The following is a 23,673-nucleotide window of genomic DNA, read 5'->3' as shown; positions in this document are numbered from 1 at the left end:
AACAAACATGGCTTACTGTACTAATAAGAGAAATGGAAATCAGCAGTTGCTTTTGTTTTAAGCTTTAGCAAAGGCTCATTTGGGGGCTGTAAATAAGAAAAAAATTTGCAGTAAAAAGCTAGGGTATGTCAGTTAGTAAATAGTACTAGATCTTTTAACTTTCATTTACCGTGAACTTCTCTATTTTATTTTCTGCTTTCCACCAGTCCAATAAATAGTTTTGATCTGAGTGAAAAATTATTGATCCAGTCTTAATTGTCCCTCTACCCCCAACCAAAAGGTAACTTCTGGTTTGTATTTCTCTTGTAAGCCTAATTACATTAAAGAGTATTTATGGTTGCCTTTTAAAATATCTATAACAAATTTCTTAATTTCTAACACATTCTGTTTTTATAAACTCTGTTTATTTCTTATGAACTTAAAAATTTTATGAATTTTTCTCCTTTTGGAAAATATTTTGTGTTTCACTTAGGTTCTACTTAGTAAATTCTCAGTGACAATTTTAACTTTATACTTTTTCTGAATTTGCTGAAAAAAAAAGAGCTCCAGTGGCATTATCCAGTTACTAATAAATTTAATGTAGAATCAGAGATAGTAGAAATGCATTTATCATTTTGCACTATAAGTGTTTATATTTGCCTCCTGTACTAGACCATGAGCTCCTTAAGGAGAGATCATATCTTATTTACATTTATATCCAGTGCTTAGCTCAATACATATTGAATTTTGTGCACTTGGGTTAATGTTCATGTCATTTAACCTTGATCTTTGGTTTCCTTAGTGCGGCCATGGCTCATGGGCCCAGCTACTCCGCGGCCTGTGGGCTCTTCCCGGACCGGGGCACGAACCCATTGTCCCCTGCATTGGCAGGCAGACTCTGAACCACTGCGCCACCAGGGAAGCCCAAGAGAAATAATTTTGAATAATGTTTCTAACCTCACAAAATTTTGTATAATCATTTGAAAATCTCACTTGTGAGAATTCTTTATGAAAATAAAATACCGTACAAAAAATTATTATTGAAGATACTTTCTGTAGAGAAAGTCGCTTATGTACTGTTCCCATGGAATTCAAATGTCATCAGTGCACATTCATGCTGTTATGAAAAATAGCACTATTGTGAGGATTCTGTGAAACTATCAAATTGTAATCTATACTTTTCAGGCTTTATACCAACCTGGGGCTAAGGTTTACTAGTAACAACTCTAAAATTTCTGGCTCTTTCTAAAATCTATTCAGTGAGAACTCTAGGTCTCCTAAGGTCCTTTCCAAATAGTAAGGAAATTTCCAGGTGGTATTTGATATGGACCCTGGAAATTCATTCTCTTGGTAGTAATTTTCTTTCTTTGATTCTTGCATTTAGAATAGGCATAGACTTTGGAGCCAGACGCCTGGATTCAGATTTTAGCTGTACTGCCAACATGCTGACTTACCTTGGGCAAGTTACCTATTCTATCTTTAAAACAGGGATAATTATACACACCTTATAGGATTATTGTGCAGATTTAAGGAGATAACCTATGTAAAATGCCTAGAACTTGATAGGTAACCAATAAATGGTAGTCACAATTGCCACAGCCATACTAATATTACCATGTGGTTTAAGGAGTACTGTACTCCTTAAACCAAACTAGTTCTCTCTTCCCTTAAAATGAGTTCATTTTGAGGAGAATCCAGAGTGCCCATAAATTTTAAGTATGGCCATATCATCACTTCAGTAGATATGCCCCATTAAAACTAAATACAGGATGAATACAGGATAGGCTCGAGGAGGGGACTCTTGTAACCAACCTCCTCCTAGTTTGCCTGTGTTAAAATCAGAAAGAGTAAATAGAAATTAGATCTTCTCGGAAGGAAACATGATGTTGTGACATTATTGTTACTGTTCTGTTATTGTAGAGAATGTGGCCAACTTTGTTACAAAGATAGAATGTCAAGTAGCAACTAGAAGTTGGTGGGTTGAAGAATGGGGGCTATGGCTGAAAACTGAGGAGGTTTCCTCTGAAAACCCAATGCTTGTGCCCTTGATGATACCTATGAAAAAATGTTATATGAAGGCTAAAAGTCTTACTTTAGCCTTAGCTTGTCTTTATTGTTCAGAGCTGTTATTACCAACTTTAATGACACCCTGAATGTAATTATATAGGAAAAAAAGTCTTGTGTTTTATGCCAAAAATAAAGGATTAATAGAAAACACCAAAAGTGAATAGGAAATTTAAATTAAAATGGTCACCTTGAAGTAGCATATTTGCTTTTTCTAGATGCCAATTTATTATTTTAACATATAGATACTTAATTATTAACCTTTATACTATTCCTATAACAAATTTTAATTAATATTTATTAAGTCTTTACTATGATATTACACTGTGATAAATGCCATACCTGTATTAACTTATTTAGTACAGACTTGAATTGAAGCTCAGGCAATTTGCTTAACTTCTCTTTCTCTGTACCTCAGTTTAGCCCATCTGTAAGTTAAGATAATAACTTAACTTACAGATGCAGTACAGTATGCTGGAGGAGTAAATGAGAAAACCACTTATTATCTTTTAATTTGATAACTTTTTACATCAATACATAGAGATCTATTTTATCAATACATAGAGATCTAATTTGATAACTTTTTACATCATACATAGAGATCTATTTTATCTTCTTTTACATATATTTACTTCCTTATGGGTGGACATTTAGGATATTTTTCATTTTTTATCTGTATAACAATGCCATAATAAATGGAGTTATCCTTTTTTATAAATTTATTTTTAAAATTTATTTATTTATTTTTGGCTGCATTGGGTCTTTGTTGCTGTGTGTGGGTTTTCTCTGGTTGTGTCGAGCAGGGTCTACTCTTTGTTGCTGGGCATGGGTTTCTCATTGTAGTGGCTTCTCTTATTGCAGAGCACGGGCTCTAGGTGCGTGGGCTTCAGTAGTTGCAGCACACGGGCTCAGTAGTTGTGGCTCATGGGCTCTAGAGCACAGGCTCTGTTGTTGTGGGGCATAGGCTTAGTTGCCTCGCGGCATGTGCGATCTTCCCAGACCAGGGCTCGAACCTGTGTCCCCTGCATTGGCAAGCGGATTCTTAACCACTGTGCCACCAGGGAAGTCCATTAAGTTTATTTATTTTATTTATTTAGTTTTGGCTGTGTTGGGTCTTCGTTGCTGCGTGCAGGCTTTCTCTAGTTGAAGCGAGTGGTGGCTACTCTTCGTTGTGGTGCATGGGCTTCTCATAGTGGTGGCTTCTTTTGTTGCAGAGCATGGGCTCTAGGCACACGGGCTTCAGTAGTTGTGGCATACAGGCTCAGTAGTTGTGGCTCGCTGGCTGTAGAGTGCAGGCTCAGTAGTTGTGGCTCGCTGGCTGTAGAGTGCAGGCTCAGTCGTTGTGGCTCACGGGCTTAGTTGATCTGCGGCAAGGGGGATCCTCCCCGACCAGGGATCGAACCCGTGTCCCCTGCATTGGCAGGTGGATTCTTAACCACTGTGCCACCAGGGCGGTCCCAATAAATGGATTTATATATATATCTTTGTGTACTTAGTCTTATAAATCTTGTAGTGCCATTCTCCTGTACTTTATCCAGAATTAAGTGATATTGAAATTTTTTGATGACCTGTTGGCAAAAATAAACATAATTGTTTTCAATAAATTGTTTTCATTTCAGTCATTTCTTATTTTAGTGAAGATGGATTTTGTATTTCTCACATGAATTTCTTCTTTAGTCTTTGCATGTATTGGGGTGTTTCATACTGATTTGTAAGAACTCTTATGAAAGGTACTAACTCTTTGTTATATGTGTTGCAAAAATTTTTTTAGGTTTCCTATTTGTAATTTTACTTTGTTTATACTAACTTCTGTAGTATTGATACTTAAAGTTTTATTTTGTAAAACCTGTCAGTGTTTGACCCCAGTGTTTTGGTTTATTCTTGGAAAGACCTCCTCAACCCCAAGTATAAAAATAGGTCAGTGAACTACAGTTTTAATTTGTGATGTTTTGAGTGAGGTATTAGACCCAGAGTAACAGTCTGGAGATAACTTTTCTAATTGTTTTGGTTCCTTTTTGCCTTTCTGGAGTCTGATATAAATGTCTATGGATACATGGGTTGCTTTCACTTTTTGGCTCTTGTGAATAATAACACTGTTATGAACATCAGTGTACAAGTATCTGTGTTTCTGCTTTCAATTATTTTGGGTGTATATCTGAAAGTGGAATTGCTGGATCATTTAATTCTATTATTAATTTTTTGAGTAACCCCCACACTGTTCTCTGTAGTAACTGTACCATTTTACATTGACACAGTAGTGCACAAGGGTCCTGGTTTTTTCACATCATTGGTAACACTTGTTATTTTTTGTGTTTGCATAATGGCCATCCTAATGGGTATGAAGTGATATCTCATTGTGCTTTTGACATGGTTTTTCCTAGTAATTACTGATATTGAACATCTTTTTCATGAGTTTATTGGCCATTCATGTATCTTCTTTGGAGAGCTGTCTGTTCAGCTCCTTTGCCCATTGATGAATCAGGTTGCTTTTTATTTATTTATTTTTTAGCATCATTATTGGAGTATAATTGCTTTACAATGTTGTGTTAGTTTCTGCTGTATAACAAAGTGAATCAGCTATATGCATACATATATCCCCATATCCCCTCCCTCTTGCATCTCCTTCCCACCCTCCCTATCCCACCCCTCTAGGTGGTTGCAGAGCAACAAGCTGATCTCCCTGTGCTATGCTGCTGCTTCTCACTAGCTATCTGTTTTACATTTGGTAGTGTATATATGTCAATGTTACTCTCTCACTTCGTCCCAGGTGACCCTTCCTGCTCCCCTTGTTCTCAAGTCCATTCTCTACGTCTGTGTCTTTATTCATGTCCTGCCCCTAGGTTCGTCAGAACTTTTATTTAGGGAGTTTTCTAATTTCATTCTTTTACATGTAGCCATCCAGTTTTCCCAGCACCACTTATTGAAGAGGCTGTCTTTTCTCCATTGTATATTCTTGCCTCCTTTATCAAAGATAAGGTGACCATATGTGCATGGGTTTATCTCTGGGCTTTCTATCCTGTCCCACTGATGTATATTTCTGTTTCTGTGCCAGTACCATCCTGTCTTGATTACTGTAGCTTTGTAGTATAGTCTGAAGCCAGGGAGCCTGATTCCTCCGGCTCCATTTTTCTTTCTCAAGATTGCTTTGGCTTTTAGGGGTCTTTTGTGTTTCCATACAAATTGTGCAGTTTTCTGTTCTAGTTCTGTGAAAAATGCCATTGGTAACTTGATAGGGATTGCATTGAATCTGTAGATTGCTTTGGGTAGTATAGTCATTTTCACAATGTTGATTCTTTCACTCCAAGAGCATGGTATATATCTCTCCATCCGTTTGTATCGTCTCTAATTTCTTTCATCAGTGTCATAGTTTTTGGCATATAGGTCTTTTCTCTCCTTAGGTAGGTTTATTCCTAGATATTTTACCCTTTGTTGCAATGGTAAATGGGAGTGTTCCTTTAATTTCTCTTTCAGATTCTTCGTCATTAGTGTGTAGGAATATAAGAGATTACTGTGTATTAATTTTGTATCCTGCTACTCTACCAAATTCATTGATTAGCTCTAGTAGTTTTCGGTAACATCTTTAGGATTCTCTATGTATAGTATCATGTCATCTGCAAACAGTGACAGTTTTACTTCTTCTTTTCCAATTTGGATTCCTTTTATTTCTTTTTCTTCTCTGCTGTGGCTATAACTACCAAAACTGTGTTGAATAGTAGTGGTGAGAGTGGGCAACCTTGTCTTGTTCCTGATCTTAGAGGAAGTGTTTTCAGTTTTTCACAATTGAGAATGATGTTGGCTGTGGGTTTGTCAGATATGGCCTTTATTATGTTGAGGTAGGTTCCCTCTGTGTCTGCTCTCTGGAGAGTTTTTATCATAAATTGGTGTTGAATTTTGTGGAAAGCTTTTTCTGCATATATTGAGATAATCATATGGTTTTTATCCTTCAATTTGTTAATATGGTGTATCACATGGACTGATTTGCATCTATTTAAGAATCCTTGCATAAACTCCACTTGATCATGGTATATGATCCTTTTAATGTGCTTTTGGATTCTGTTTGCTAGGATATTGTTGAGGATTTTTGCATCTATGTTCATCAGTGATATTGGCCTGTAGTTTTCTTTTTTTGTGACTCCTTTGTCTGGCTTTGGTATCAGGGTGATGCTGTCCTCGTAGAATGAGTTCGGGAGTGTTCCTCCTTCTGCTATGTTTTGGAAGAGTTTTAGAAGGATAGGTGTTAACTCTTCTCTAAATGTTTGATAGAATTCACCTGTGAAGCCATCTGGTCCTGGGCTTTTGTTTGTTGGAAGATTTTTAATCTTACTTTCAAATTCAGTGCTTGTGATTGGTCTGTTTATATTTTCTATTTCTTCCTGGTTCAGTCTCGGAAGGTAGTGCTTTTCTAAGAATTTGTGCATTTCTTCTAGGTTGTCCGTTTTATTGGCATATAGTTGCTTGTAGTAATCTCTCTTGATCCTTTGTGTTTCTGCAGTGTCAGTTGTTACTTCCCTTTTTCATTTCTAATTCTTTTGAGTCTTCTCCCTTTTTTTCTTGATGAGTCTGGCTAATGGTTTATCAATTTTGTTTATCTTTTGAAAGAACCAGCTTTTAGTTTTATTGATCTTTGCTATCATTTCCTTCATTTCTTTTTCATTTATTTCTGATCTGATCTTTATGATTTCTTTCCTTCTGCTAACTTTGGGGGTTTTTTGTTCTTCTTTCTCTAATTGCTTTAGGCGTAAGGTTAGATTGTTTATTTGAGATGTTTCTTGTTTCTTGAGGTAAGATTGTGTTGCTATAAATTTCCCTCTTAAAACTGCTTTTGCTGCCTCACATAGGTTTTGGGTGGTCATGTTTTCATTGTCATTTATTTCTAGGTATTTTTTGATTTCCTCTTTGATTTCTTCAATGATCTCTTGGTTATTTAGTAGCATATTGTCTAGCCTCCATGTGTTTGTATTTTTTACAGCTTCTGTGCTGTAATCGATACCTAGTCTCACAGTGTTGTGGTCTGAAAAGATACTTGATATGATTTCAATCTTCTTAAATTTACCAAGGCTTGATTTGTGACTCACGATATGGTCTATCCTGGAGAATATTCCATGAGCACTTGAGAAGAAAGTGTATTCTGTTGTTTTGGGATGGAATGTCCTGTAAGTATCAATTAAGTCCATCTTGTTTAATGTATCATTTAACCTTGTGTTTCCTTATTTATTTTCATTTTGGGTGATCTGTCCATTGGTGAAAGTTGTTTTAAAGTCCCCTGCTATTATTGTGTTACTGTCAGTTTCCCCTTTTATGGCTGTTAGCATTTGCCTTATGTACTGAGGTGCTCCTATGTTGGGTGCATATATATTTACAATTGTTATGTCTTCTTCCTAGTTCGATCACTTGATCAGTATATAGTGTCCTTCTTTGTCTCTTGTAATAGTCTTTATTTTGCATTCTGTTTTGTCTGATATGAGAATTGCTGCTTCAGCTTTCTGTTGATTTCCATTCGCATGGAATATCTTTTTCCATCCCCTCACTTTCATTCTGTACGTGTCCCTAGGTCTGAAGTGGGTCTGTTGTGGACAGCGTGTATACAGGTCTTGTTTTTGTATCTATTCAGTCAGCCTGGGTCTTTTGGTTGGAGCATTTAATCCATTTACATTTAAAGTAGTTATCGATATGTATTTTCCTATTACCATTTTCCTAATTGTTTATGGTTTGTTTTTGTAGGTTTTTTCATTCTTTTGTGTTTCCTGCCCAGAGAATTTGCTTTAGCATTTTTGTAAAGCTGGTTTGGTGGTGCCGAATTCTCTTAGATTTTGCTTGTCTGTAAAAGTTTTAATTTCTCTGTCGAATCTGAATGAGATCCTTGGTGGATAGAGTAGTCTTGGTTGCAGGGTTTTCCCGTTTATCAGTTAAATATGTCCTGCCCACTCCCTTCTGGTTTGCAGAGTTTCTGCTGAAAGATCAGCTGTTAACCTTATGGGCATTCCCTTATATGCTACTTGTTGCTTTTCCCTTGCTGCTTTTAATATTTTTTGTTTGTATTTATTAAAAATTTTTTTTTGTTTTGTGTAACACGGGCCTCTCACTGTTGTGGACTCTCCTGTTGTGGAGCACATGCTCTGGACACATAGGCTCAGTGCCCATGGCTCACAGGCCCAGCCGCTTCGCGGCATGTGAGATTTTTCTGGACTGGGGCACGAACCCACGTCCCCTGCATCGGCAGGCTGACTCTCAACCATTGTGCCATCAGGGAAGCCCTGTATTTAATTTTTGATAGTTTGATTAATATGTGTCTTGGTTTATTTCTGCTTGGATTTATCCTGCATGGGACTCTCTGCTTCCTGGAGTTGAATGAGTATTTCCTTTCCCATGTTAGGGAAGTTTTCAACTATAATCTTTTCAAATATTTCCTCATATCCTTTCTTTTTCTCTTCCTCTTCTGGGACCTGTATAATTCGAATGTTGATGCATTTAATGATGCCCCAGTGGTCTCCGAGACTGTCCTCAATTGTGTTCTTTCTGCTCCCTGGCAGTTATTTCCACTATTTTATCTTCCAGCTCGCTTATCTGTTTTTTCTGCCTCAGTTATTCTGCCATTGCTTCCTTCTAGAGTATTTTTAATTTCAGTAATTATGTTGTTCCTCACTGTTTATTTGCTCATTAGTTCTTCTAGATCCTTGTTAAATGTCTCTTGTATTTTCTCCATCTGTTTCCGAGAATTTGGATCATCTTTTCTATCATTACTCTGAATTCTTTTTCAGGTAGGTTATGTATCTCGTCTTCATTTACTTGGTCTTTTACATTTTTACCTTGCTTCTTCATCTGTAACATGTGTTTTTGTTGTTTCTTTTTTTTTTTTCCTGGGTGGTGCTGTATTTCTGTCTTACTGGTTGTTTCGCCTGAGACTGACAGCACTGAAGTTTGCAGCCAGTTGGATAGAGCTGGTTCATGGTGCTGAGATGAGGACCTCTGGGAGGCTTCACTCCGATTAATAGTCACTGGGGTCTGAGGTTCTCTCTTAGTCCAGCAGTTTGGACTCGGAGCTCCCACCACAGTAGCTTGGGCCCGACATCCGGAATGGGAACCAAGATCCCGCAAGCTTTGTGGCACGGTAAAAAAAAAAAAAAAAAAAAAAAAAGCAAGCAATAAAGAAAAAGAGGAGCAGTACAGTATCAAAGAATAAAAAACAAAATAAAATTAGAAAGATAAAAAATATATTAGGAAAAATAAAAGTATAATTGAAACAACCACTTGCTGGGGGTTCCTTCTGTCCTTTTTGGTGTCCATGGTCCCCCACCAGTGCCTGGTAAGTGTCCTAGTTGTGCGGAGATGTGAATTCCCCATCATCCTAGTATGCCGTCTTCTGTTTTTTATTTTTGAGTTTTAGGAGTTCTCTCTATATTCTGAATATTAATATATTATCAGAAATATGATTTGCAAGTATTTTCTTCCATTTTGTGGGTTGACTTTTATTCTACTGATACTGCCACTTGATGTACAGAAGTTTCAGTTTTGATAAAGTCCAATATATCTATGTTTCCATTTTTTGCCCATGCTTTGGTGTCATATACAAGAAATTTTTGCCAAATCCAGTGTCATGAACATTTTCCCCTATGCCTAGAGTTTTATAGTTTCAGCTTATGCATTTAGGCCTTTGATGCATTTTGAGTTAACTTTTGTGTAGGGTGTTAGGTGAGGGTCCATCTTCATTCTTTTTGCATGTGGATATTCTGTTTCTCCACATGCTTTGTTGAAAAGGCTGTCCTTTCCCCACTGAATGGTCTTGGCAGCCATGTGAAAATCATCTGCCATATATGCGAGGGTTTATTTCTGGGTGTTGTTCTATTACATTGATCTCTATATCTGTCTTTATGCAAGTTCCATGGTGTTTTGATTATTATAGCTTTGTAGTAATTTTTGAAATCAGGGAGTATGAGACCTCCAAATTTGTTGAAGATCGTTTTTGGCTCTTCCGGTTTCCTTAAGGTCATGTATGTGTTTTAGGATAAGTTTTTATATTTCTGCAAGAAATGCTACTGCAGTTTTGATAAGATTGAATTCAGTGTGTAGATTGCTTTAGGTAGTATTGACATCTTAACAATATTAAGCCTTCCAATCCATGAACATGGGATGTGTTTCCATTTATTAATGTCTTCTTTAATTTCTTTCAGCCACGTTTTATAGTTTTCATTGTACACGTCTTTTGTCTCCTTGGTTAAGTGCTAAGTTTCTTTTTCTCTTGAAGCAATTGTAAATAGGTTGTTCTCTTAGTTTCCTTTTTTTGTTGTTGTTTATTAATTCTAACAGTTTTGTTTTTGTGTATGTGTGTGTGTAATCTTTAGAGTTTCCTACATGTAAGATCATATCATCTGCAAACACAGATTATTTCTTTCCAGTTTTGATGCTTTTATATTTCTTTTTCTTGTATAAGTGCTCTGGCTAGAACTTCTAGTACTGTGTTGACTAGAAGTGGTAAAAGTGGGCATCCTTGCATTATTCCTGATCCTAGAAGAAAAGCTGTCAATCTTTCATCGTTGAGTTTGATGTTTCCTGTGCATTTTTAATATATGTTTTTTACTATGTTGAGGTGAGTAGTTTGTTTCTATTCCTAGATTGTCGAATTTTATTTTTTAGTTATTAGCAAAAGTTATTGAATTTTGTGGAGTGCTTTTTCTGCATTAATTGACATGACCATGTGGTTTTACACTTTTATTCTGTTAATGTGGTGTGTTGAAAGATTTTTGTATGTTGAACCATCCTTGTATCCTGTGAGTAAATTCATGTAGTTAAGGTATATAACCATATGAGCCATTTGAGGTATTTTATTGAGGATTTTTGCATCAATGTTCCTTGGGGATATTGGCCTATATTTTTATTGTAATGTCTTTGAATTGATTTGCTATCAGGGCAATCAGTGCTTGACCTCACAGAATGAGGATGTATTCCATCATCTTCAGTTTTTTGGAAGAGTTTGAAAAGATTATCCGTTAGTTGTTCTTTAAAAGTTTGGTAGAATTCACCATTTGAGGCTGTCATTTCCAGGGCTTTCCTTTATTGGGAAGTTTTTGGTTACTGACTCAATGTCCTTACTAGTTATGGGTCTATTCAGATTTTCTATTTACTTGTGATTTAGTAGGTTTTGTGTCAGTAGGAATTTGTTAATTTCATCTACATTATCCAATTCATATAGTTGTTCATCGTACTCTCTTCTAATCCTTTTTATTTCTGTCGGGCTGGTTGTAATGTTTTAATTTTCATTTCTGATTTTATTAATTTGAATCTTCTCTTCGTTTTCTTAGTCCATCTAGCTAAAGGTCTGTTGATTTTATTGATCTTTCTGAAGAACGAACTTTTGGTTTTGTTGATTTTTCTCTTTTTTTTCTCCCATTCTCTTTTTATCTCTGCTCTTACCTTTATTACTTCCACTACCTTTGAATTTAGTTTGTTCTTTTTCTAGTTCCTTAAGTTGTAAAGTTAGGCTGTTGATATGAGATTTCTTTTTCGGTGTAAACATCTATAGCTGTATATTTCTCCTTTAGCACTGCTTTTGCTTCATCCCATGTGTTTTGATATGTTGTCCTTTCATTTTCATTTATCCCTCAGCGTTTTCTATTTCCTTGTGATATCTTCTTACACCCATTGCTTGCTTCAGAGTGTGTTGTTTAATTTCCAAAGATGTGAGTATTCCAGTTTTCCTTCTGTTACTGATTTCTAACTTCATCCTGTGTGGTCAGAGAAGATGCCTTGTATGATATTTATCTTTCTAAATCTGTTGAGATGTAGTTTTTTGTCTTAAAATACAGCTATCATGGAGAATGTCCTTTGTACACTTGAGAAGAATACATATTCTCTTGTTGGGTAGAGTATTCTGTATATGATGGTTAGGTCTCGTAGGTTTATTTTATTTGTTTAAGTCTTCTAATTCCTTACATATCTTCTGTCAGGTTGTTCTGTTCCTGTTGAGAGTGGGGTATTGAAGTCTTCAACTATTACTGTGAAAATGTCTGTTTCTCCCTTCTGTTCTATCAATTTTTTCCTTAATATATTTTCATAATATTAGATGTGTAAGTATTTACAATTGTTAAATCACCTGTTGTATTGAACCTTGTACTATAATATATAATGTCCTTCTTTCTCTCCTGTGAACTTCTGATTTAAGGTCTATTTTGTCTGATATTAGTATAGCCACCCTTGCTCTCTTTTGGCTAGTATTTGCATAGAATATCTTTTTTCATATTTTTGCTTTCAACCTATTTGTATCTTTGCATCTAAAGTGAGTCTCTTGTAGACAGCCTATAGTTGGATCTTTTTTTTTTTTTGCCATGCCATGCAGCATGCGGGATCTTAGTTCCCCCACCAGGGATTCAACCTGCACCCCCTGCGGTGGAAGTGCAGAGTCTTAACCACTGGACTGCCAAGGAAGTCTTGGATCATATATTTTTAATCCATTCTGCCAGTCTTTATCTTTTGTTTGGGGTTGAATTAATTACAATTAAAGCAGTTATTGATAAGGAAGGACTTTCTGTGATTTTAATATTTGTTTTCTATACGCCTTATAGCTTTTTTGCCCTTTATTTCCTACATTACTGTCTTTCTCTATGTTTACTTGTTTTTTCGTAGTGAAGCTTTTTTATTTCATTCTCATTTCCTTTTGTCTGTATTCTATAGCTGATTTCTTTGTGGTTATCATGAGGGTTACATTTAACATTCTAAAGTTATAACATGCCAATTTGAATTTATGCCAGCTTAATTTCAATAACATTCAGAACTGTGCTCCTCTATAGCTCTGTCCTCACATCCTTTCAATTACTGATGTCATAAAATGATATCTTTATGAATTGTTTGTTCAAAAGCATAGTCTAGTAATTTAAAAAATGCATTAGTTTCTTAAGTCAGTGGTCCCCAACATTTTTGGCACCAGGGACCAGTTTCGTGGAAGACAGTTTTTCCATGGACGGGGGTCCGGGGGGTGGTTTAGGCAGTAATGTGAGTGATGGTTCAGGCGGTAATGCGAACGATGGGGAGCGATGGGGAGTGATGGGTAGTGGCAGATGAAGCTTCACTTGCCTACTGGCTGCTCACCTCCTGCTGTGCAGCCTAGTTCATAACAGGCCGTGTGGACCAATAGCAGTCCATGACCCGGGGATTGGGGACCCCTGGCTTAAATCATGTAGAAAGTAAACGGGCAAGTTACAAACCAGAGTTACAATACCTGATTTTATAATTGTCTATGAATTTACTTTTACCAGTTATCTTTATTTCTTCATACGGCTTTGAATTACTGTCTAATGTCCTGTCATTTCAACACAAAGACTCTCTTTAGTTTTTCTTATAGGGCTGTTTTTTCTTATAGTGGTAATGAACGCCCTCAGCGTTTTATTTTTTTTTTTTTTTGCGGTATGCGGGCCTCTCACTGTTGTGGCCTCTCCCGTTGCAGACCACAGGCTCCGGACACGCAGGCTCAGCGGCCATGGCTCACGGGCCCAGCCGCTCCGTGGCATGTGGGATCTTCCCGGACCGGGGCACGAACCCGTGTCCCCTGCATCGGCAGGCGGACTCTCAACCACTGCACCACCAGGGAAGCCCCCGCCCTCAGCTTTTGATTGTCTTAGAATATCTTAATTTTGTCCTAATTTTTGAAGGACAGTTTGGCCAGATATAGGATTTCCTGTTGACAGTTTTTTCCTTTAGTCCTTTGAATATACCAATTCAGTGCCTTCTGGCCAGCATGGTTATTGATGAGAAATCTGCTCATAATCTTATAGAGGATCTTTTGTGTGTGATGAGTCACATTTTGCTTGGTGCTTTCAAGATTCTCTCTTTGCCTTTATCTTTGGACAATTTGATTATAATATTTCTTGGTGTAGATCTCATTCAGTTTACTCTACATGTAGTTCCTTGAGCTTTTTGGGTATTTATATTCATTTTTTTCATCAAATTTGGAATTCTTTGGTGATATTTATTCCAATAATATCTTTGCCCCTTTCTCTTCTCCTCTGAGACTCCAACAATGTTTATATTAGTCCATTTTTTGGTGTCCCATAGGTCCCTTAGGCTCTGTTTACTTTTCTTAAATATTTCTTCTTTCTGGGCCTTCCCTGGTGGCGCAGTGGTTAAGAATCTGCCTGCCAATGCAGGGGGCATGGGTTCGAGCCCTTGTCCGGGAACATCCCACATTCTGTGGAGTAACTAAGCCCATGGGCTACAACTATTGAGCCTGCGCTCTGGAGCCCATGCTCTGTAACAAAGAGAAGCCACTGCAAAAAGAAGCCTGGGCGCCGCAACAAAGAGTAGCCCCTGCTTGCCGCAACTAGAGAAAGCCTGTGCGCAGCAATGAAGATCCAACACAGCCAAAAATAAATAAATTTATTAAAAAAATTTTTTTTCTTCTTTCTGTTCCTCAGATTTGGTCATTTCCATGATCATATTTTCAGGTTCAGTGACCGTTTCTTCTTGTTTCTTCTCCCTGCTCAAATCTGCTTTTGAATCTCTCTAATAAATTTTCATTTCAGTTATTATACTTTTTTAGCTCGAGAATTTCCTTTTGGTTCATTTGTGTATTTTGTCTTTTATTGATATTTTCATTTTATCATAAGTCATTTTCTTGACTTTTGTCCAAGATATTTTTTTTTCTTTTTTTAAAATTTCTCCGCATCACGTAGCATGTGGGATTTTTGTTCCCCTACCGACCAGGGATCAAACCTGCATCCCCTGCTTTGGAAGCACGGAGTCTTAACTACTGTACCACCAGGGAAGTCGCTGAGGATCTTTAAGATAGTCGTTTTAATGTCTTTGTCTACTGAATCTGCCAACTGGATCTTTTCAGGGACAGGTTCTGTTGATTAATTTTTTTTTCTGTTGAATTGGCCATACTTTCCTGTTTCTTTGTATGTCTTATGAATTTTTGTTGTTGTTGAAAATTTGACATTTGGATCTTATAAGATGCCAAGTCTGAAAATCAGATTCTCTCCCTTCCCTAGCGTTTGCTGGATTTTTTCCCTTTGTTAGTTTTTTAAATTGTTGTAACATGTCCCTCTTCCAGGGATCAGCCTGATATGTAAACAAAAGGTCTTTTCAGGTTTTTTCTGAACCTGTGTCTTTCCCCGGTTATGTCTGTGACATTCTAAATTTCCTTGTACATGTGATTACGTTTTAATGTCCTAGTCCTTAAATGTTTGGTTCCCATAAGGAGAAAATGGGAAAAATGAAGTGAGGAAATAAAATAGGTGCTAGTTCTTTAAATCTCTTGGAAGTTGTTTTAGCTGGATGGGGAGATTGTTGCAACAATGGTAGTGGTTGTTGTGGCAGTGGCTGCCTGTCTCTATGTCTGCTTATCCACGATCAGAGATAGCAATCAGTGATCAGAATAGTTTCCCAATATTTGGAGGATGAGGTCCTTATTGCTCATGTTGGTAATTGTAATCCTGTGCAAACTGTTCTAGGAACTTGGGCATTGCTGCTTGCCTCCAAGCTGGGCATAGGTAACTGCTACCATCCAAATTGCCTAAATTGACCAAAATTAACTGCAATTTACTGTTGAACCTTTTGACTGGAAGTTGTAAGCCTTCCGTAGACTCCAGAATTCCAAAGTAGTTACATCATACAGATTCTGCCAGTGCAGTTGTTGTCTAGGTGAGAACATGGTAGGTGTTTCCTACTCTGCAATCTTCCTGAGGTCACTTGGTATGTACTTCATATTTTATTGTACAGGGATCTTTGATTTATTCTTGGTGTCTGACTTTTTAGTACTTTTATAAATGTAAAAATTTCTAAGTGAGGGTGGGGGAGGGAAGAATTGGGAGTTTGGGATTAGCAGATGCAAATTATTGTATATAGGATGGATAACAACAAGATCCTACTGAATAGCACAGGGAACTATATTCAATATCCTGTGATAAGCCATGATGGAAAAGAACATGAAAAAGAATATATATACATATAACTGAATCACTTTGGTGTACAACAGAAATTAACAACATTGTAAATCAACTGTACTTCAATAAAATTTTAAAAATTTCTATGTTAAGTAGTTTTGAAAATGGAGTAATTACTGTATAATATATTCTGTAAAGGAATGCTGTAGGTTAATAATTTTATATAGTTTTTTATTTCAAAATTTTTACCCACTTAAATAATACCATAATGAGTTGTTTTGTTAATTATAGTTATCATGGGTGAGAAGATTGTCAGTAAAGATTGAATTCATTCTATGGCTATTCTGATTAGTACCAAATTGCTTTCCCAATTGTTTATCAATTTGCTTTTAAAAACTAGTTTATTGATATGTTACTGACAGAATATTGTATTAGTTTTAGGTGTACAAGATAATCTCATACATGTATATATTGCAAAATGAGTAACACAGTAAGTTTAGTTAACATCCATCACCGCACATAGTTACAGTTTTTTTTCTCTTTTTTAAAATATTTATTTATTTGGCTGCACTGGCTCTTAGTTGTGGCATGCGGGATCTAGTTCCCTGACCAGGGCTTGAACCCAGCCCCCCTGCACTGGGAGCGCAGAGTCTTAACCACTGGACCAACAGGGAAGTCCCAGTTTTCTTTCTCTTGATGAGAACTTTTAAGATCTACTATCTTATCAACTTTCAAATATATAGTACACTGTTGTCATCCATAGTCATCATGCTGTACCTTACATCCCCAGGACTTATTTCTCTTACAACTGGAAACTTGCACCTTTTTACCACCTTCAGTCATTTCATGCCCCTGGCTCTGGCAGCCACCAATCTGTTGTCTGTATCTAGGTGTGTGTTTGTCTGTTTTTAAATTTAGATTCCACATATAAGTGAGATTGTACAGTATTTGTCTTTGTCCAAGGTTCATTCATGTTGTCACAAATGGCAGGATTTCTTTTTTTATGACTGAATAATATTCCATCGTGTGTGTGTGTGTGTGTGTGTGTGTGTGTGTGTGTGTGTGTGTGTCAGTGTCACATTTTCTTTATCCATTGATCTATTGACGGACACTTACCTTGTTTCCGTGTCTTGGCTGTTGCAAATAATGCTGCAGTGAACATGGGGGTGTGTATATCTTTTTGAGAGAGTGCTTTTGTTTCCTAAGGATACATACTAAGAAGTGGAATTGCTGGATCGTATATTAGTTCTATTTTTAATTTTTTGAGGAACCTTCATACTGTTTTCCATAGTGGCTGCAGTAATTTACATTCCTACAGCACTCCACATCCTTGCCAACACTTCTTTCTTATCTTTTGATAATAGTCTTTCTCACATGTGTGAGATTATACCTCACTGTGGTTTTGATACACATTTCCCTGATGATTAGTGGATGTTGAGCTCCTTTTCATGTACCTGTTGGTCATTTGTAGTCTTCTTTGGAAAAACCTCTGTTCGGTTTTTCTGCCTATTTTTTAATGAAATTGTTCTGCTTTTTTGGTTGAGTTGTATGAATTCTTTATATATTTTGGATATTAACTCCCTTATCAGATACATGATTTACAAATATTTTCTCCTATTCCATGGGTTGCCTTTTTTTTTTGTTTTTTTTCGGTACGCGGGCCTCTCACTGTTGTGGCCTCTCCCGTTGCGGAGGACGCGCAGGCTCAGCGGCCATGGCTCACGGGCCCAGCCGCTCCGCGGCATGTGGGATCTTCCCGGTCTGGGGCACAAACCTGTGTCCCCTGCATCGGCAGGCGGACTCTCAACCACTGTGCCACCAGGGAAGCCCCATGGGTTGCCTTTTAATTTTATTGAAGGTTTCCTTTGCTGTGCAGCTTTTTGGTCCCACTTTTTAATTTTCTTTTGTTGCCTTTGTTTTGGTGTTTAATCCAAAAAATCATTGCCAAGATCATTGTGAAGGTACTTACTCTCATGTTTTTTTCTAGGAGTTTTATGGTTTCAGGTCATACATTTAAGTGTTTAATCCATTTTGTGTTGATTTTTGTATATATGGTATAAGATATTTATACAGTTTCATTCTTTTGCATGTGGCTGTCAAGTTTTCCCAACATTAGTTATTGAAAAGACTCTCCTTTTCCCATTGTGTATTCTTAGCGCCTTTATCATACAGGAGTTGACTATATATGCATGGATTAATTTCTGGCTCTCTATTCTGTTTCATTCATTTATGTGTCTGTTTTTATGCCAATACTACATTGTTTTGATTACTATGGTTTTGTAATGTAGTTTGAAATCATGAAGTGTGATTCCTCTGGCTTTGTTTTTCTTTCTCAAGATTGCTTTGGCTATTTGGGGTCTTTAGTAGTTCCATACAAATTTTAAGACTGTTCTATTTCTGTGAAAAAGGCCATTAGAATGTTGATAGGGATTGCTTTGAATCTGTAGGTTGCTTTGGGTAGGATGAACATTTTAACAAAATTAATTTTTCCAATCCATGAGTATAGAATATCTTCCCATTTATTTGTGTCTGCAGTTTCTTTCATCAGTATCTTATAGTTTTCAGTGTACAGGTTTTTCTCCTTCTAGGTTATATTTATTCATAAGTATAATTTTATTCTTTTTGCTATAGTTATAAATGGTATTTTTTCTTAATTTCTTTTTCAGATAGTTCATTGTTAGTGTATAGAAGTGCAACTGATTGTAGTGCGTTGACTTTGTATCCTGCAACTTTAGTGAATTCATTTATTCTCACAGTTTTTTGCTGGATTTTCTAGGGTTCTCTTTCTATAAGATCATATCATCTGCAAATAATGACAGTTTTACTTTTTCCTTTCTGATTTGGATGCCTTTTATTTATTTATTTTTTCTTGTATAATTTGTCTAGCCAGGATTTCCAGTACTGCGTTGAATAAGAGTGGTGAGAGTGGGCACCCTTGTCTTGTTCTTCATCTTAGAGGTGAAGCTTTTAATTTTTCACTGTTTAATATGATGTTAGCTGTGGGTTTGTGGCATTGGCCTTTATTATGTTGTGGTATGTTCCTTTTATACCCAGGTTTTTGAGGGTTTTATCATGAAAGGATGTTGAATTTTGTCAAATGCTTTTTCTGCATCTTTTGAGGGATCAGATGATTTTTATCTTTCATTTTATTAATGTGGTTTATCATATTGATTGATTTTTGGATGTTGTACCATTCTTGCATCTCTGCAATAAGTTGCACTTGCTCATGGTGTTTGATCCTTTTAACGTGTGTTGTGGAATTTGGTTTCCAGTACTTTGATGAGAATTTTCGCATCTCTATGCGTTAAGGGTATTTTGGTGTATAGTTTTCTTTTCCTGTAGTGTTCTTAACTGGCTTTGGTATTAGTGTAGTGATGGCCTTGCAAAATGAGTATAGAAGTGTTCCCTCCTCTTAAAATTTTTGGAAGAGTTTGAGAAGGATTGTCTTTAATTCTTCTTTAATTGTTTGGTAGAATTATCAGTGAAACCACTTGGTCCTGGGCTTCTCTGTGTTGGGAGGTTTTTGATTACTAATTCAGTCTCCTTGTTATTGATCTGTTCACATTTTCTTTTTCTTCATGATTCAGTTTGGTAGGTTGTATGTTTCTAGATATTTGTCCATTTCTTCTAGGTTATATGACTTGATGTACAATTGTTTGTAATAGTCACTTATGATATTCATATTTTATTCATATGATATTCATATATTCATACTTCTGTGCTATCAGTTGTAATGATTTTATTTACAAGTCTTCTCTTTTTTCCTTTAGTCTAGCCAAAAGGTTTTTTGCCCCCAGAAAACCAGCTCTTAGGTTATCCATATTGTTGGCATATAATTACTTATTGTAGTCTCTTGATGATCTGTTTTGATTTGAGTCTTTTTCTTGGTTTGTCTAGCTAAAGGTTTGTCAACTTTATTTTTTGAAAAAACTAGCTCTTAGTTTTGTTTACCTTTTCTGTTGTTTTTCTTATTTTTATTTTATTTACTTCTGCTCTGATCTTTGTTGTTTCTTTCCTTGTGCTTAGTTTGGGCTTCATTTGTTCTTTTTCTAGTTCCAAGAGGTGTAAATTGAGGTTGTTTATTGGAGTTCTTTCTTGTTTTTTAATGTAGGCATTTATTGCTATTAACTTCCCTCATAGAACATTCCATAGATTTTGACATTTTATGCTCACATTTTCATTTGTTTCAAGATATTTCTTGATCTTCCTTTTGATTTTTTTCTTTAGCCAGTTGGTTTTCAGTAGCATATTGTTTAACCTCCATATACTTGTGAATTTTTCAGCTTTCCTCCTGTTATTGATTTCTCATTTTATACTGTTTGGTTGGGAAAGATATTTTGTAGATTTTAGTCTTCTTAAATTTGCTAAGACTTGCAAATCATGTGGCCTATCATGTGACTTATCATGGAGAATGTTCTGTGTTTATGTTTTATAAATGCATGTCAGGTCTATTTGGTCAAGTTTATGGTTCAATCCAATGTTTCCTTTTTGATTTTTTTTTTTGTGTGTGTGGTCTGGATGATCTAATGATTACTGAAAGTGGGGTGAGGTATTGAAACCCCCTACTACTATTGTATTATGTTTTCATTAATAGTGATATTATGCTCATCTAACAAAACTTGTTTTTCACACAGTATTATATTTTATGTATTTAACTAGTAGGTTATATTTTAAATTATTATCTCTGTAGGTAAAATTTGTAACTACACTCCAAACTTTATTTTTTTAAAATTTTTTTTATTTTTATGCGGTACGCAGGCCTCTCACTCTTGTGGCCTCTCCCGCTGCAGAGCACAGGCTCTGGATGCGCAGGCTCAGCGGCCATGGCTCATGGGCCCAGCCTCTCCGCGGCATGTGGGATCTTCCCGGACCGGGGCACAAACCATGTTCCCTGCGTTGGCAGGCGGACTCCCAACCACTGTGCCACCAGGGAAGCCCCAAACTTTATTTTGTACATAACTTTTGATATGTGAACCATGCTTGAAACATATTAACAATTACCTTTGACTTATTTTTTGATTACACATAAGTGTGATTATCATGTACTTGTGTTCGTGGAATTTTTACTTTTTAGACCTCTTCGATGTATTTAATACTTGTATTATTCTTTGTTCATTTTGCATGTGCACAATTTTGTGTTGTGCTTATCTTGTTTTTTTCCTTCCAAAGAAACATGGAGAACTTAAAGGTAGAACAGGAATGAGAACTTATTTCTCAAGTCATATTTTAATATTCTTTTTACTGTTCAGATCACATCCTCTGCTATAAAGGACGCCATTTGTAACCTGTTATTTTTATTGTGAATATATGTCAGCTGGCTTCTAAATTCATTTGTGTTCAGAAGAATTGAGTATAATATTATTTTGTTTTGCAGGAGTTCACAACCAAGTCAGACAGACAATAATTATGCAAAGCAGGCTGCACACGCTAAAGAAAAGCGAAGAGATGATGATAGCATTTCACTTGTAATGTCTGATACTCAACCTAAAGGTTAGTGAACCTCAGAAAACTGTTGCCAATTGAATTTTTGTCTGTTGCATTTTTAATAATATTTTTTAGCTAACTTTATTTATACATGAAAGTAAAGAGGTTTTTTAGTGACACAAAGAAAATTGCTAAATTTACCATTTGTATACATCTCCTGATTTGTTTACAAAATCCAGAAGTCAAATTTGAATATTATTATTTTCTTTCCTTTTTTTTTGTTGGGGCTGGGCATACAGGTATAAAGTTATAATGTTAGTTTGACTCTTTCTAAATGTCACTCCCATGGATATGTCTAGTAAGTGATATTACTGCTAACTTGATTATTATTCTTAGCTTCCCACTGTCTATCCTCCTACTATGAAATACATTCTTTATTCATTAGGATTTCTCTCGACTCTAGAAGGATGCCAATACAAGCCACTATTAGCCCAAATTTAAAGGTAAATACATCGCAGACTTCTGAAAATTCACTGTAGGCCTCCTTGCCTGTCGGGTTAATGAATTGACTTCTTTTCTCCTTTTTGTCTCTTCTTATAAAGATCGTAAAATAATTCATAAAAGCTTTCACCAAAACAAATTTATACATTAGTCAGATGTGAAACTAACATCTTCAAGGGTCTCTTGGATTATTAATAGCTTCAAGCTAGTTGAGGTATTTTGTTTTCTGAATGATTTTATAAATTATTCACAAGAAACGGGGTCCTTCACTGACACTGTGTAAAAATTCTTTGTACTTCATTTGGAACACAGCTGTTTTCACATTTTAAATAGTCTTTTTCATAGAGGAGGAAAACCTAAAAGGAAACTAGACTGATATCTTTGATGTATACAAGAAACCAGCTGCAACTCTTATGAGGGCAATCTCTAAAGTATTGTGACTCTGTAGACATAATCTTTCAATTGGTCACTAGGTACTATCTGCATATAATGAAAGACTTTTTTTTTTTTTTTTTACAAATTGTCCTTTTCCCAGAAATAATTATCTTTAATTACAATATAAAAGTGTAAGTGGGCTTATATTTGTACAAGTGGCCTCAATCAGATACTATCAAGACACTGTTAAACCTTCATTGCTTTCCTGGGTAGAGTAGGAATAGTTAAATAAAAAGCTTTCTAATTTGTGCCCTTCAGTATTCCTTCAAAGTCACAGTGGAATTTTAGACTTACAGCAGGGAAAAAAATGCACGATAAAAGAAACACTTTATAGTTTCTTAGTATCCCTGAAGGATCTCCTCTTAAGTAAAGTGTTTTTAAGAAAATTAGTTATTGAAACTTTATTGAAACTCACCGTATTTTCATCCTATAGATAATTGTGTCTAATACCAATTGTTTAACGTGAGCCCATAAATTAATGAGAGTTCTGAATTAAATCTCAGGTATACCATTGTAAACTTCCAGTTTTTTTGAGATATAATTGACAGCACTGTATAAGTTTAAGGTGTACAGTGTAATGATTTTACTTATGTACATCATGAAATGATTATCACAATGAATTTAGTGAACATCCATCTTCTCATATAGATACAGAATTAAATAGAAAAAAAATTTTCCTTGTGATGAGAACTCTTAGGATTTACTCTCCTAACAACTTTCCTATATAACACACAGCAGTGTTAATTATATTTATCATGTTATACATTACATCCCTAGAACTTATTTATCTTATAACAGGAAGTTTGTACGTGTCGACTGCCGTCTTGCAATTCTGCCTCCCCCTGCCTCTGATAACCACAAATATTATCTCTTTTTCTGAGTTTCTTTGTTTTTGAATTATAATTGACCTACAGCATTATGTTAGTTCCTGTTACATGACATGGTAATTCAATATTTCTATACATTTCAAAATGATCACCACGATAAGTCTAGTTATGATCTGTCACCATACAAAGATATTACAGTTATTGATATATTCCCCACACTAGATGTACTTTTCTTTTGTAGTACATTGTTTGCCTTGTAGCATTTGCTTTTTTGAATATAATACATTGGAAATATTTAACATGTTATTTTTATAAGAATTTGTTACCTCTTTAATTTTATATGCTAATAATATTTGCAAGTAAAATTGTATTTGTTATCAGGTAGAGTCTTGTTTTTACAATGTCTAGCTCTACCTAATAAATTTATCCCTGCTTCCAATGTGATAGTCTTGGCTGATGTGCAATTAGTAAACTGTTAGAAGGAAAACTCCTGTATAATAGAGTTTTTTTCAAGCCCTATTTCTTTCATCAGTTTTTTTTTAACTTTCAGCTTTATATTTATTATAGTTGAT

At 35.8% G+C, this 23,673-nt stretch overlaps 1 protein-coding gene across 8 annotated transcripts in view; it reads left to right on the top strand.

Moving 5' to 3' along the window:
- Positions 1-23,673, top strand: part of SENP7 (SUMO specific peptidase 7) — a 171,803-nt gene that overhangs the window by 95,443 nt on the left and 52,687 nt on the right. For all 8 annotated transcript variants that reach the window (XM_024759197.1, XM_024759202.1, XM_024759201.1 and 5 more), the window contains one exon: positions 21,289-21,404. In XM_024759197.1, the coding sequence (XP_024614965.1) occupies positions 21,289-21,404 (116 nt within the window). The remainder of the gene's footprint in view (positions 1-21,288; positions 21,405-23,673) is intronic.

The sequence above is a fragment of the Neophocaena asiaeorientalis genome, unplaced genomic scaffold, assembly GCF_003031525.2.
Source record: "Neophocaena asiaeorientalis asiaeorientalis breed wild unplaced genomic scaffold, Neophocaena_asiaeorientalis_V1.1 scaffold197, whole genome shotgun sequence".
In the NCBI taxonomy this organism is placed as follows: Eukaryota; Metazoa; Chordata; class Mammalia; order Artiodactyla; family Phocoenidae; genus Neophocaena; species Neophocaena asiaeorientalis.
The sequence above is the reverse complement of the archived record's forward strand: the minus strand, read 5'-3'. Positions and strand labels throughout refer to the sequence as shown.